At 39.2% G+C, this 13,998-nt stretch overlaps 1 protein-coding gene across 1 annotated transcript in view; it reads right to left on the reverse strand.

Moving 5' to 3' along the window:
- Window positions 1-13,998, reverse strand: part of PIWIL2 (piwi like RNA-mediated gene silencing 2) — a 64,793-nt gene that overhangs the window by 16,629 nt on the left and 34,166 nt on the right. Inside the window, exons 14-19 of the mRNA XM_069574013.1 lie at window positions 12,683-12,796; window positions 11,511-11,699; window positions 9,217-9,318; window positions 8,526-8,642; window positions 7,845-7,933; window positions 6,922-7,027 (exon numbers count right to left, since the gene is read on the reverse strand). Coding sequence (XP_069430114.1) covers window positions 6,922-7,027; window positions 7,845-7,933; window positions 8,526-8,642; window positions 9,217-9,318; window positions 11,511-11,699; window positions 12,683-12,796 — 717 coding nt within the window. The remainder of the gene's footprint in view (window positions 1-6,921; window positions 7,028-7,844; window positions 7,934-8,525; window positions 8,643-9,216; window positions 9,319-11,510; window positions 11,700-12,682; window positions 12,797-13,998) is intronic.

A 13,998-nucleotide genomic window follows, 5' to 3' on the forward strand; every position in this document is an offset into this window, starting at 1 on the left:
TCCCACAGATCTCTGAGCCTCTGTTAGAATTCCTTATTTTTTTCTCTTTTCTTCACACTTCATAATATCAACTGACCCATCTTCAAATTTCTAGCTATTTCTTTCTGCCTAATCAAATCTGATGTTAAGCCCCCATAGTGAAATTTTCATTTATTACATTTTAGAATGCCAGAATTTCTATAAGGTTAATTTTCTTAAAAATACCTTTATTCAGATAATCCATATACCATGTAATTCAGCAATGTAAAGTGTAAAATTAAGTGGTTTTTAGTGTATTCACAGATATATACAACTATCACCACAATCAATTTTATAACATTTTCATCACCTCAACAAGAAGCCCCAAACGCTTGAACTACCACCACTCTACATCTCTTATTCTCTCCCTAACTTAGCCCTAAGCAACCATTAATCTACTTTCTGTTCCTAAAAATGTCACTGTTCTAAACATTTCTGATGAATGGATTCATGTAATATGTGAATATGTGGTCCTTTATGACTGGCTTTTTTCACTTAGCATGACATATTCAAGGTCCAGGTATCACTTGCTGTTTCACCTAATCTATATTTTTTCCTCAAAAAATTTATTATTTTATTTTCTCTTCTCTTGTCTCAATCGTTACATGGTCTTCTTTTATTCTTTTAGTGGCTACCCTGGAAATTACAACTCTTTAGTGTATCAAAATATAATATATATTAGTACTTTCACCTTTTCCTCAATAATTAAAGAAACTCAAGGCACTGGAATTTCATTTACTTCTCCTAGATATATTATATCTCTAAGATATAATGTTATTGTCATTAACTTGAAATTTATACACACAAATGAATATATATCCATTAAAAATATTAATTATTTTAGATGGTGGGCATTCATTTAAATTTATGCCCATGTTTGGCACTTTTACTCCTATTTTTATTCCTTTAACCATTTCTACATTTCTTTCTGGGGTAATTTTCCTTCTAGGTGAAAAATGCTCTTTAGTATATGCCTTCAGTGGAAATCTGCCAATAATAGAGTCTTTTTTTCAACTTACTAAAAGTTACTTTTAGTGGATATCAGATTCTATGTTGGTAGTCATTTTCCTTCAGCATTTTGTAGCTACTCTTTATTTTGTGGTTCAAACTGTTTGACTAGTTCACTATTTGTCAATTTGTTGCTCCTTGAAGATAAGTGCTCTTGTTTTCCTTAACAGGTGTGTATATATATAATATGTCTTAACAGGTGTATATATATATTTGTCTTTACTTTCAACAGTTTATGTGCCTGCTGCTGTCGCTAAGTCACTTCAGTCATGTCTGACTCTGTGTGACCCCACAGACGGCAGCTCACCAGGCTCCCCCATCCCTGGGATTCTCCAGGCAAGAACACTGGAGTGGGTTGCCATTTCCTTCTCCAATTCATGAAAGTGAAAAGTGAAAAGGAAGTCGCTCCGTCATGTCCGACTCTTTGCGACCCCATGGACTGCAGCCCACCAGGCTCCTCCGTCCATGGGACTTTCCAGGCAAGAGTACTGGAGTGGGGTGCCATCGCCTTCTCCAATAATGTGCCTAAGTGCACTTTTTATATCCTGCTTTGGATTTGACGGATTTCTCGTCTCTATGACCTGATGTGTTTTCTATCACTTTTAGAATGTTCTTTACCACTGTCTTTTCTGCCCTCTATTCTCCCTTACCTCCTTTTGGGCCACTTATGTGTGTATTATATTTTAACTCCATAACTCCCATGTCTGTTCCCTTGTTATATTTTCTAACCCTCTGTATCTCAGTGAAATTTATTTTTTTTACCTTTATTTTAATGGTCTCTTTATTTCCTCAATTAAGCCTAAACTAAGGTTACCCATTGTTATGCACAAAGATATATTTCTCCAAAATTTGTGTGTTAAAGACCTAATCCACCATACCCAGAATGTAACTGTACTTGGGATATCTATTTAAAGAGGTTATTCAGTTTAAATGAGGTCACAGGGGTGGGCCCTCGTCAAATATGACTGGTGTCTAAGAAGAAGGGACTGGTACAGACATACATGAGGTGAATATTATGTGACCCAGAGAGAAGACAACCATCTTTAGGACAAGGAGAAAGGCCTCAGGAGAATCCAGCGCTCTAAAATAGCACCTTGATCTTAGACTTCCTACCCTACATAATAGCTGTGAGGAAATAAACTTTTATTGTTTAAGCCACTCAATCCATGGAATATTGTTATGGCAGCCCTAGCAACCTAATGCACCAATTCATTGACTGTTTAATTTTGGTAAGCGTCATTTTTAGTTCTATAAATTTCAGTTTTTCTCCACAGGACTCCCCAAGAATTCTTTGCTAAAAGTCTTAATGTTATCTTCCATTTCTCTGAATTTATTAAGTATAGTTATTTTAAAACCTATCTGATTACTCATCTGGCTGAATCCTCTGTGTATCTGGATCAATTATCTGTTATCTTCTTGGTTTTTCAGTTCTTTCATTTTCTCTTGTATCTTTGGTTATTATTTACTGATTGCTAGATACTGCAGAAAAAATGTGATGCCCAGGATACTACTATCTTCCTTCAGAGGATTTTTATTTGCTTTTGGCAAACAGGCAGTAAAACTAGCAGAGTTTACCTGAATCCATATTCAAGAACTGAAATTAATTCAGAGTTGGTCTACCTACAGTTCTTCTTTATTTAGAGTCTGCAGCCCTTCAGATTCACAAGTAATGGGGAGCAGACTCCAGATGACACTGATGTGGGGGCCCAGGCCTCTAGCTTTTGATTTCTAAAGACTTCAAAAGTGCTTCATAGCTTTTCAGTGTTTCAGCTGCCTCTTCCAGAATTAGCTTATGTCCCTAAAGAGAAAGAACCCAAATGCAGCTCTCATCATTTCTCTGTTTCAGTCTATTTGTATTTTCACCTACTTAATCTTTCTTTTCAATTAAACTCAAATATATATGATAACTATGATATATATACACACATATGTATGTATATATATGTATTTTGAATGCATATTTATGTATATATGTGTATGTATATAACTATATCAAACACATGTATATACATGAGTGTATAATAGTCCTTTTAAAAAACTGAATGCTAACATAGCACAGACATAGACATAGCATAAACAGAGAATACCTCATTTTATTGTGCTTTACTTCACTGCATTTTGCAGATATTGCATGTTTTACAAATTAAAGGTTTGTGTCACTTTGTGTTAAGCAAGTCTATCAGTGCCATTTTTTCAACACATTTTTAAATTAAGATATGCATATTTGTTTACTGAACACTTAGTAAGATTATATTATAGTGTAAACCTAACTTTTATATGCACTGGGAAACTAAGAACTTGTGACTCATTTCACTGCAGTACTAGCTTTACTGTTGTAGTCTGGGACTGAACCCACAATATCTCTGAGGTATGCTTGTATTTACATTATTGTTAAGCAAGTAATACAAATAATGTGGGGCCTGGAACAATGTTTTTCACACAGAGAAGATTCAAGTCTGTTTCTTCCAGGTACCTGGAATATTTGCACTATGAGAAACTTGGAAACACTAACACACCAGATCATCATATCTGATTCAAAAATTTTAAATAATGCAAAGGTGAGCTGTAGTTTGCTTTCAATTACTCTTATTCCTAGAAAGTAGCCCTTTGGGGTCCTAAAACCAAATGATGGAGGTTTTCTAGTGCAATCTAGTTTTAGGGGCTTCTAAAGTCTAATGACTGTCCACCTAGAAAAATACTTGCGCTTGACAAAAGCAGACTGTCAAGAGCATTCCTCAAGAAACGCTTCTTGAACGAGAAAGTAAGGACCTCTGAAAAACCGTTCAACCATAAAGGCAACAAGCATACTGCACAAAGGGTCAAAAACAACCTTTTTAGGGCTGTGAAAACTAACTAGAGCTTGAAAGAATCTGAACAGCATTTATTCAATAAAACTGTCTGGATCTTGAGCTTTGTGGTATTTTAACTTGTTCTGTTCATATCCCTTTTTCTTTGCAATAGCTGTAAAACCTGCAGTTTCACTACCACAGTAACTGTAAAAATAATCCAGCAATCGCTGGAGGATGCAGAACATTCAAAGTGTTTGAAGAAATTCTTATCCTGTCATTAGCTGATCACTAAGCTAAACTATTTTATATAAGCCATGAAGTTAAAAGATGCTTACTCCTTGGAAGAAAAGTTATAACCAACCTAGATAGCATATTAAAAAGCACAGATATTACTTTGCCAACAAAGGTCCGTCTAGAAAGGCTATGGTTTTTCCAGTGGTCATGTATGGATGTGAGAGGTGGACTGTGAAGGAAGCTGAGCACCAAAGAATTGATGCTTTGGAACTGTAGTGCTGGAGAAGACTCTTGAGAGTCCCTTGGACTGCAAGGAGATCCAACTAGTCCATCCTAAAGGAGACCAGTCCTGGGTGTTCATTGGAAGGACTGATGCTGAGGCTGAAACTCCAATACTTTGGCCACCTCATGCAAAGAGTTGACTCATTGGAAAAGATTCTGATGCTGGGAGGGATTGGGGGCAGGAGGAGAAGGGGATGACAGAGGATGAGATGGCTGAATAGCATCACCATCTCAACGGACAAGAGTTTGAATAAACTCCGGGAGCTGGCAATGGGCAGGGAGGCCTGGCGTGCTGCAGTCCATGGGGTCGCAAAGAGTCAGACACGACTGAGAGACTGAACTGAACTGAACTTATAAGCAAATATACTGGGAAGTTGGGTTAAAGCCTCCTCAGGATGTATAATACTGATGGAAAAATAACTGCTCGGAGGAAGAACAGGATTAGCAAACCATAAGCTAACTCCCGCGCTAAAGAGTTTTGTACGAGTTTATTTTAAGGTACAAACAGAATTCGGAGTGGGTTGCCATTCCCTTCCTCAGGGGATCTCATGACCCAGGGATCGAATGCAGGTCTCCTACATTACGGGCAGATTCTTTACCATCTGAGCCACCAGGGAAGCCCAATAAATGAAGAAGGGAATAGTAATTAGTATAGAAGTTTTAGAATATAAGTAAGACTTTTTAGAGCATATTAGTCTTTTCTTTAAGTCTACCCCTAACCCAAACTGACCCCTCCAAAAGTTAGGCAAATTCACAATGTTACTACTTGGCTCATAGAAATGCAGTAGAAGTGATGCTACATGGATTTTAAGGCTAAGGTATACAAGGCAACACATTTTCCACCTGGCTCTTCCAGTCTCTTAGAATGCTCAAGCACTGAGCCCAGCCACCTTGCTTCAGGAAGCCTAAACTAGCTCATGTGAAAAGACTACATGAAGATGCCCAAATGGAGAGGAATGGAAGCCCACTGTCCAACTTCCTGACAGTGAACATCATAAATGCTCACTGGATGTCACTAAGTTTTAGGGTATTTTATTACACAGCCATCAATAACTGAACAGGGCTCAAGTAATTTACAACCTAGAGGGAGAGATAAATAAAGATACAAACAACTAACAAAAAGCAGGATGTGATGATCACCATGCAGAATGTAAACAGAAGGCCTTGAGAAAGGACCATAAAAAATAAGTCTAGTTCTTGCCTGGAGAATCCCAGGGACGGGGGGAGCCTGGTGGGCTGCCGCCTATGGGGTCGCAGAGTCAGATACGACTGAAACAACTTAGCAGCAGCAGCAGCAGCTAAGTATGGCTCAGCTGGTAAAGAATTCGTCTGCAATGCAGAAGATATGGGATCTATCCTTGGGTTAGGAAGATCCCCTGGAGAAGGGAAAGGCTACCCATCCCAGTATTCTGGCCTGGAGAATTCCATGGACTGTACAGTCCATGGGGTCGAAAAGAGTTGGACACAACTAAACCGCTTTCACTTTCTTTCAAGGGACAGAGCAGAGCGGGTAATATGAGAAAGGCTTCACAGAAGCAATCTTCAAGCTATGAACTTTGGAGGAAAACAGCAGCAGTAAGAAGGTAGGTACAGGAGAGCCTGGTAACAAAGTGGCATATCCTAGGGAATACTTCAGAGACAGAAACTGAACTTCTGGTTTACCCGATGTCTAATAATGAAACAGTATCAAACTATTTGAAGGACACTGTAGGAAATGTTACTCTAAAATGAAACAAGGTAGAGTTCTTGAGATTGACCTTAATCATGAGAAATTATTAGATTTCTTGCTGTTTAATCTTTATGCAAAGGACTAACTCTGACCCCTAAGAAATGAAAGCTACTTATCAGTGCTTCCTTTGATGTACGGGCCAAGGCAAAACCCAGTACCTCGCTTGCTCATTGTCCCAGACCCAGTATCACCTTAATGACAGCAATTCTCCACTCTCAGCATTCTTTGGAGTTCTAGGGGTGATTTTCACTGATCTTGAACCTAAATGAAAAGAGCCAGTGCCTAATAACAGCCATAAAAAGCTGAGAAAATTAATAAGCTGCTTTAATCATTGAAATTTACCCTGACTTTTCTGATAAGGGCCTAAAGATTATATTTATAGGCAACAGGCCGACAAGCCAGGAAATAATCATTACTTACCAAACCAAATCAAAGCACTGAGCTCTTCAAGCTGCTCAACAAGTAGAAGCACGCAGTCTTTCTGAGCTGCCTGTTGGTGGTCTGTTTAGGAAACTCACCTTCAATCTGGGATCCCTCTCTCTAAAAAAGTACCTCTGTGTTCAGTCACTTTAGTTGTATCCAACTCTTTGTGACTCTATGGACTGTAGCCCACCAGGCTCCTCTGTCCATGGGATTCTCCAGGCAAGAATACTGGAGTGGGTTGTATGCCCTCCTCCATGGGATCTTCTCCATCCAGAGATCAAATCCGCTTTGAACCTGCATACCCTGTGTCTCCTGCACTGCAGGAGGATTATTTACTTGCTGAGCCACTGGGGAAGCCCCACTAAATCAGACTTCTTAAAATGATCAGGAAGGCAGTCCTTAAAAACCCTGATTCTTTAAAACTGCTGTTCTCCTCACCTCATAAAACTTTTTTAAGGAGCCCACCAGGCATAGCTTCAGGCTATCCACAATCTCCTGATGAGGCATCTGGAACACCACTCGTGAATACCATTTTGTGAGGGTGCTGGGGCACAGGTGGAGAGAGAAGAAAGAGAAAAGATAAACACACATTCACAGAGGAAGGACTACATCTGAATGTCACCACACACAGGCTTCTCCATGTATCAGTCACACAAGTATCCAGCAAATGCATTTATGTTACATGTAAAATCACAACCTGATGCAGGGAAAAGATACATGTAAACCAGCTACACAATATAAATAATTGTGGATATTTGCTACCAAACTGCTTTTAATTGAAAAAAAGAACCCAGATATCCACCTACAGAGGATTAAATAAATAGTGCTGTAGCATATAATAAATTCCATGCAGCAATTAAAAAGAAACAATAGTTTAAATACACAAAAAATGAGGAACAGAATATATAGTAATATGCCACTTGTGTGTCCACCAGCTACCTAGAAGTGTTAATATGTACATAAAAGAGAACCTAAAAGTATATATGTGCCAAATCTTTGGTGGTGGTTAATAAAAGATAAGCCGTGAGGACTTTTCACTTTCTCAATTTCCAGAGATTTTTACAGAAGCAAGCTTCATTTTTATAATCAGAAAAAACAAACAAAATCCCTCATTTCTGGGGGGGGAAAAAAAATCCACTCCCATCAAGACACAGGCTCCATTCTGAAACGGATTACACTGCAGCCAGGGAAGAAACTTACACGTGTGACAAGGAATTGCACAAATTAATATTATAGGAAGAGAAGGAAGGATTTTAGTATACTTTTACTACAATATTGAATACTCAAAAAAATTTTATGGCTTTATAGTAAGACTAGGTGTTAAAATAACCAAACACAACAGAGCCAGGAGTGGCACTCACAGATTGATGCTTGCGACGAAGCCAACCACGGAGCGCATGCCTCTGCTGGGGTCATGGTAAACATCCATTCCAATCACCATTAACTGTTTCTGGGTCAGAAAGCAAAAAACAAACCCAAACATCCAAGCAAACTGTTATCCCACATTGAATTGTTGTCTGAACCCCAAAGCAACATATGAAAGTAAGTTCAGGGGACAGGGGGAGAAAGGGTGCAACCAAACTGACATTTTTAAACATTGTGAACAAAGTCAGAAATTGTCAAGATCAGGGATTGGCAGACTTTCTGAAAAGAGCTCATCAGTAAAGACCGTAGGCTTTGTGAGCCTCACGGTCTCTGGGGAACTATGTAATTCTGCCACTGCAACACACAAGCAGCCACAGGTTGTAGTACGTAAAGGAGTAAGGCTATGTTCCAATAAAACTGCATTTAAGGACAGTGAAAAATGCATTTCATATCGTTTTCATGTGTCTGGAGATATTAGTCTTATGTTTATTTTTCTCAACCATTTAAAAATGTGAAAACCAGTCTAAGCTTTTGGCCTATATGAAAACAAGCAATGAACCACTCTGATTACTAGGCAATGAGAATATGGAAAACTTTGGGAGGAAAATTAGGAAAATAGCCAGGCAGGGCTGTTTGGGGAGATGAACTGAATGAAGATATATCTCAGCACCACTCACCAAAGGAATATCCACTCCCCAGAGCTCACCACCCAATTTACAGTTAATCTGAAGTAAAATTTTCTGGGCCACACTTCGAAGCCTGGTGGGCTGACCAATGGTTCGGACATTGATGACCTGTAATAGAGGGACCAAAAGGTATGGGGAAAGAGGACACTAGCAACTTTTCAGACAATGTAAACTACTCAAAAGCAAACATTACATTTGCTCAAGAAACTCCAGCTGGCAGATAATTTACTCTGCACTAACAGTTCTAACTCTAACTGGGTCTCTAGTCAGGCATGCGTGTACACACATGTGCACACAAAATGCAAATGAAACCCAAAAAACCAGCCAATAAAAACTTTCAAAAATATCTCATGCAGAGTAAAAAAAAATTAATCTCCATAGGAAAAGCCAGCTTTCCCCTTTCAAAGGGACGCCTATACTCTCAGAACCCAGTCATGTGAAACAACCTGATGACTTGGCTGTGAACGAGCACAAGTGCTCATGTGGGAACACAAAAGCAGTATTTACAAAGAGAATCTGCTATTCGCCAGGTTACTCTAATAGGGGAAGTTTCACCAGCTGGGTCTACACACGCTGGCTTCTAATAGTGACTTCAGTCTTTTTGAACACATTTATCGCTCTTTTCCAAGCCTCAAGGGATGCTAGAGTTTCCATCTGTGCCTTCTGCCCAGCTCCCACTCACCTGTGAGGGTACAGGAGTCTGCACACAGCACAGCTTTTTAATGGCCCCATAGAGATCGTCACGTGTACCCATGATGATGCAAACAACCATCTGTATCTTCCCCTTGAGGAGATAAAGTATGTATAAGTCAGGCTTTGGAACTCTGAGGGGACCCTGACAGGGTTCTAGTCAGGGACAATTCAAGAGTCTGGAAAGCCAGACTCTTTAGTGTATAGTGGGGGCTGAAACAAAGATGGTGGACATTCCAACACAGACAAAGGTCCTTGAAGGTGAATGGACCTTTGGGTTCACATTTGTTGGGTTCCAGGCTTCTTTGCTTAGCTATGTAACATGCTACATTAAATTATCTAGAGCTGGTCCTGATTACCTAACATTCATTAGGAGACTTAAGATGCCTGCAAAAGACCAGACTTAAAAATATGAAAGGGTTTCTTATTAGTTGATGCTTTTAATTCCCGACAATTTTTTTTTTGCCACTCTCTTCAGTAAACTAAGTGCCTTATGACATTCATGCCACAGAACTTTAACTAGGAAATAGGGAACATAATACCAGAAGAAAGGATTCAGAGCCAAATGCAGAGGAAATGAAGTCACTGCCAAATCCATAAGAAGATCTTCCTAACTCTTTGATTAGGATAGAGAAAAATATTGCCAGGAGCTTATCTTATATCAGTATCTTCTACCTCTCACTATTTAAGAGATCTGATACTAAAAACAAAGGATCTGACTTCCCTGGTGGTCCAGTGGTTAAGACTCCACGCTTTCACTGCAGGGGGCTTGGATTTGATCCCTGGCTGGGGGACTAAGGTACCACATGTCGTGCAGTGTGATTAAAAAAATTGAAAAAAGTTAAAGTAAGAGAGAGAAAAAAAAGAGGCTCTTTCAAAATCTGAATAAAGGAAAGCAGCACAGAAGTAAAATAAATTTGCCAACCTTTTATGCCAGAATCAGAAATCAATAGTATACTATTCCAAACCAGATTAGTTTTAAATTAAGATCTTTCAGAGGACACACATTCCAGCAATCATATCAAAGAACTTCCAAAGTCACAGAGAACTAGGGCTGTACACTGTGAGCCTGTGGGCTGGATCTAAGAAACGGATGTGGTTTTTCAGTCTCTATAATGAGTCACAAGTCTTTTCTACATTAACATTTAAACATAGGTAGATACACACGTGCAAATCTAGATTTTTGGCTTCTGTTGAAAAACAAATTAAAAATCAATTTGACAATGCTGGGCTGTTATCTGCAGTCATGGGGTTTACTCTCTTTATTCACTAGAGTCCCCTCCTGGCTCACTTTACTCCGGCAGACATCTGAGTTTATGACCCTGAAATAAAGAGAATAATAAAATGCCCTAAAGATGACAGATAATAAGACCAACACGACCAAGTAAGACCAAGTTACATTAGGAATGTAACTCATATTCATGTCAATATCCATGAAGATTGTTGGCAGTGCACTCTCATAAAAGGAACATGCCAAGTCATGAGATGGGGGAGTTGAGGTACTAAGCTGGACTTTTCTTTTGAAAGCAAGGCAGAATTTATCAGGTCCAGGGGAGGCCACTGCAGAATAAGACATGGAAAGTCAGCAAGAAAATACAAACAAAGGGAGAACATGAGTGTGCTGCTACAGATGATACACCCAGAGTGGTGGATCAAGAGAAAGTCATGATGTGAACATAACCTAATTCTGGTATTGATCTCACATGAACTGACTCTTCAATCCAAGGACCAGTTATCTCCAAAATTTTTTGTCTGCTTTTGCTCCCTCCTTAGTCTTTTTCCTCTGTTTTATGTACAGATAAGAACTGAAGGCCTGAACTACTAAGCTGTGAATACTATGACCTGCTCAGCTCTAGTGGTACTGTTCGGCTATCAGGAACAAGCTGATGGGCCCCCTGCCAAGTTCACTACTGAACAATTTGAATCTTAAGCCAGACCAGACTGTGACAGCTCAGTACTGAATTGTGCAAGACAGCACCTGGCCCAGGAAACTGCTTTCTGAGCACATGTTCTATAATGATAACAAACTGAAGTTAAGTCAGCTATTCTCTTGGCCGATTACATGAGGAACAGAACACTAGAGTGAGTGAGAGCGCCAAGGCAGGAGAGAAGCAAACACAGCCAAAGGGCATGTAGACTACTCTGTTAATTGTTCCATGTGCATATGAGTAAGACTCAGGTTCCTGGACACCATCAACAGCAGACCAACAACCAAGGCAACAGAAAATCAAGTATTCAAGTATTTCAAAATGGGCATCCAGAAAATTTACTCAAGTTAGTTTATACCTCAACGCCCAGCATGGATTGAATGGTTCTGATATAGGTCTCTATGCGATCATCCTTCAGTTCCACCCAGGCCGGTGGGCTCATACGCATGCCAATGGGGCCGGCTATCTTCTCCAACATGTTCACCAGCTCTCGGGCTTGATCCATTGCTCTCTTTGGGTAAAACAGTGCCCAGAAATGCATGGGGACCTAGGAACAACCATAAGCTATTTTTTAGTACTTCCCAGGAGATCTCCAACACTCCAACATCATTTCAGGAGATGTTACTCCAAAGAACAAACTGCTTTTCACTCTCTGCTTCAGTCCTGTCTTATCTAATGCCAATTACTAAAGTAGACGTGTGTGACAAGCACACCGTGGCAGGCTCACAATGGACTACTAGGCAACAATGAGAATGGAAGCTCTATAACTATACTTAATGATATAGAGAAACTCATCAAGCAAGGTTGAAGAAAGGAAGACAGACGTGAAAGAATATACACGGTATGGTTCCACGTATGTTACATACAAACACAGTTTTAAAAAGTTCAATGCTGTCAGAGGTCAGAACAGTGGCCATTTTGGGACTACGTAAGGGTGACAGGTAGTAATAATTAGGATCACGGAGGGGAGCTTCTGGGGCACTGGTAAAGTTCTGCTTCTTAACCCTCAGTTTTGACTACTCAATTTGTGAAAATTAATCAAAACTGTATACAAGTGTACCTTTTTAAAATATATTTCCAAAAAACATTTTAGAAACAAAATGTGTATACTTTACGCATGGCCATAGCAACAAGGTTAGCAAAAAATATTTTAAAATAATTATAATACCATTTTTTTCTTTAGTTGCCTTGGTGGGAAACTTTTAATTTTACTTCTTTCATGGAAACTGTAGGGGAAAAGAGGAGGGAAAGAAAGAGGAAGAAGGAAGAACAAAGAGCAGTTGGCAATGGGCTGGCACTGTATGAATTACCACAGCAATTTATTTCTTTGTCCTGAATCTATGGTCAAGCAAAGGGCTTACCTCTTAACAACTCATCAATTAGCTCTTGTTTGAAGGACCTTAGTTTAGTAAGTAATTCCATGGGAATTCAGTTGGTACCTCCTCTCAAAAAGAGGACACTAAATAATTTCTGCTTCCTCACACTTCTAGGAATACTGGCCTTCTCTTTACCACCTCACAAATCACTTACAGTCAAGATGGAAAGGTCTCTGGTTACTTCCTTAATCCAGTTTAGTTCCGGAGATGTGATAAATGATATATTTCTTAAGTTAATTCTTTCCATTGGCAGAACACGTCCTTCAATCTAAACAGAAAATAAAGCACCTATGACATGAACCATCTGCAAACATTAGTTAGAAAAATGTTCAGAGGCCTGGTCTACTCTACTATATATACCTGTTCTTGTCATAACTTCTGAAAATGGTAGAAAAATGCAACTGTTAGCAGTTAAGAATCCATGTCAATAAAATTCTGAACACACACAGTTTTGATAGGCACTGAGTACTCTTGCCTGGAAAATCCCATGGATGGAGGAGCCTGGTGGGTTACAGTCCATGGGGTCGCTAAGAGTCGGACACGACTGAGCGACTTCACTTCGACTTTTCACTTTCATGCATTGGAGAAGGAAATGGCAACCCACTCCAGTGTTCTTGCCTGGAGAATCCCAGGGACGGGGGAGCCTGGTGGGCTGCCATCTATGGGGTGGCACAGAGTCCAACACGACTGAAGCGACTTAGCAGCAGCAGCAGCAGCAGCAGCAGCCCTTTAATTATTGAAGCTCCTAACATGGTCCCCAAGAAAGGGATCAGAAAACACTGTGTCTTTAGAACCAGAGAATGAAGGTAAAATGCCTATAAATTCAAGGTGAACAGGAAAATAATATTTAGAAAAATTTAAGTAGAAAATTAAAGAGAAAATGCCATAATAAGACTGAACATAAAGTACTATCATACTTTATACAAAAGAAAAACAGGAAAAAAAATTCATATAATGAAAGACCAAATCAAAATGAAGAATAATAAATAAATCAGATCCAAATATCCAAAAGTAAGAAAATAACTAAATTGATGATATTTTGTGGCCATTACAATCACTTTCTAAGTGCACTTAATGTAATCCTGTTTTTGCAAAAAATAAACAGCAATGTATACGTTATAAAAACTGAACTGAAGAATGAGTCAAGAGGATCCCCTGGAAAAAGAAATGGCAACCCACTCCAGTATTCTTGCCTGGGAAATACCATGGACAGAAGAGACTGGAGGGCTACAGTCACGAAAGAGTCAGATACAACTTAGTGACTAAACAACAAAGGAATCAGACTCCTCTTTGCCTATGAAAGCAATAAACTGCTGAAACTTTCTGGAGGGCAAAATACCAAAAAGTACTGGAAACATAAATATATATGTCCACTGACCTAGCAATTTCACTTCCATAAATCTATGAAAATAAACATCATGTGCAAAGATGTAATTATAAGGATGTTCACAGATTCATTTTCATAGGAAA

Source organism: Ovis canadensis, chromosome 2 (genome assembly GCF_042477335.2).
Source record: "Ovis canadensis isolate MfBH-ARS-UI-01 breed Bighorn chromosome 2, ARS-UI_OviCan_v2, whole genome shotgun sequence".
Lineage (NCBI taxonomy): Eukaryota > Metazoa > Chordata > Mammalia > Artiodactyla > Bovidae > Ovis > Ovis canadensis.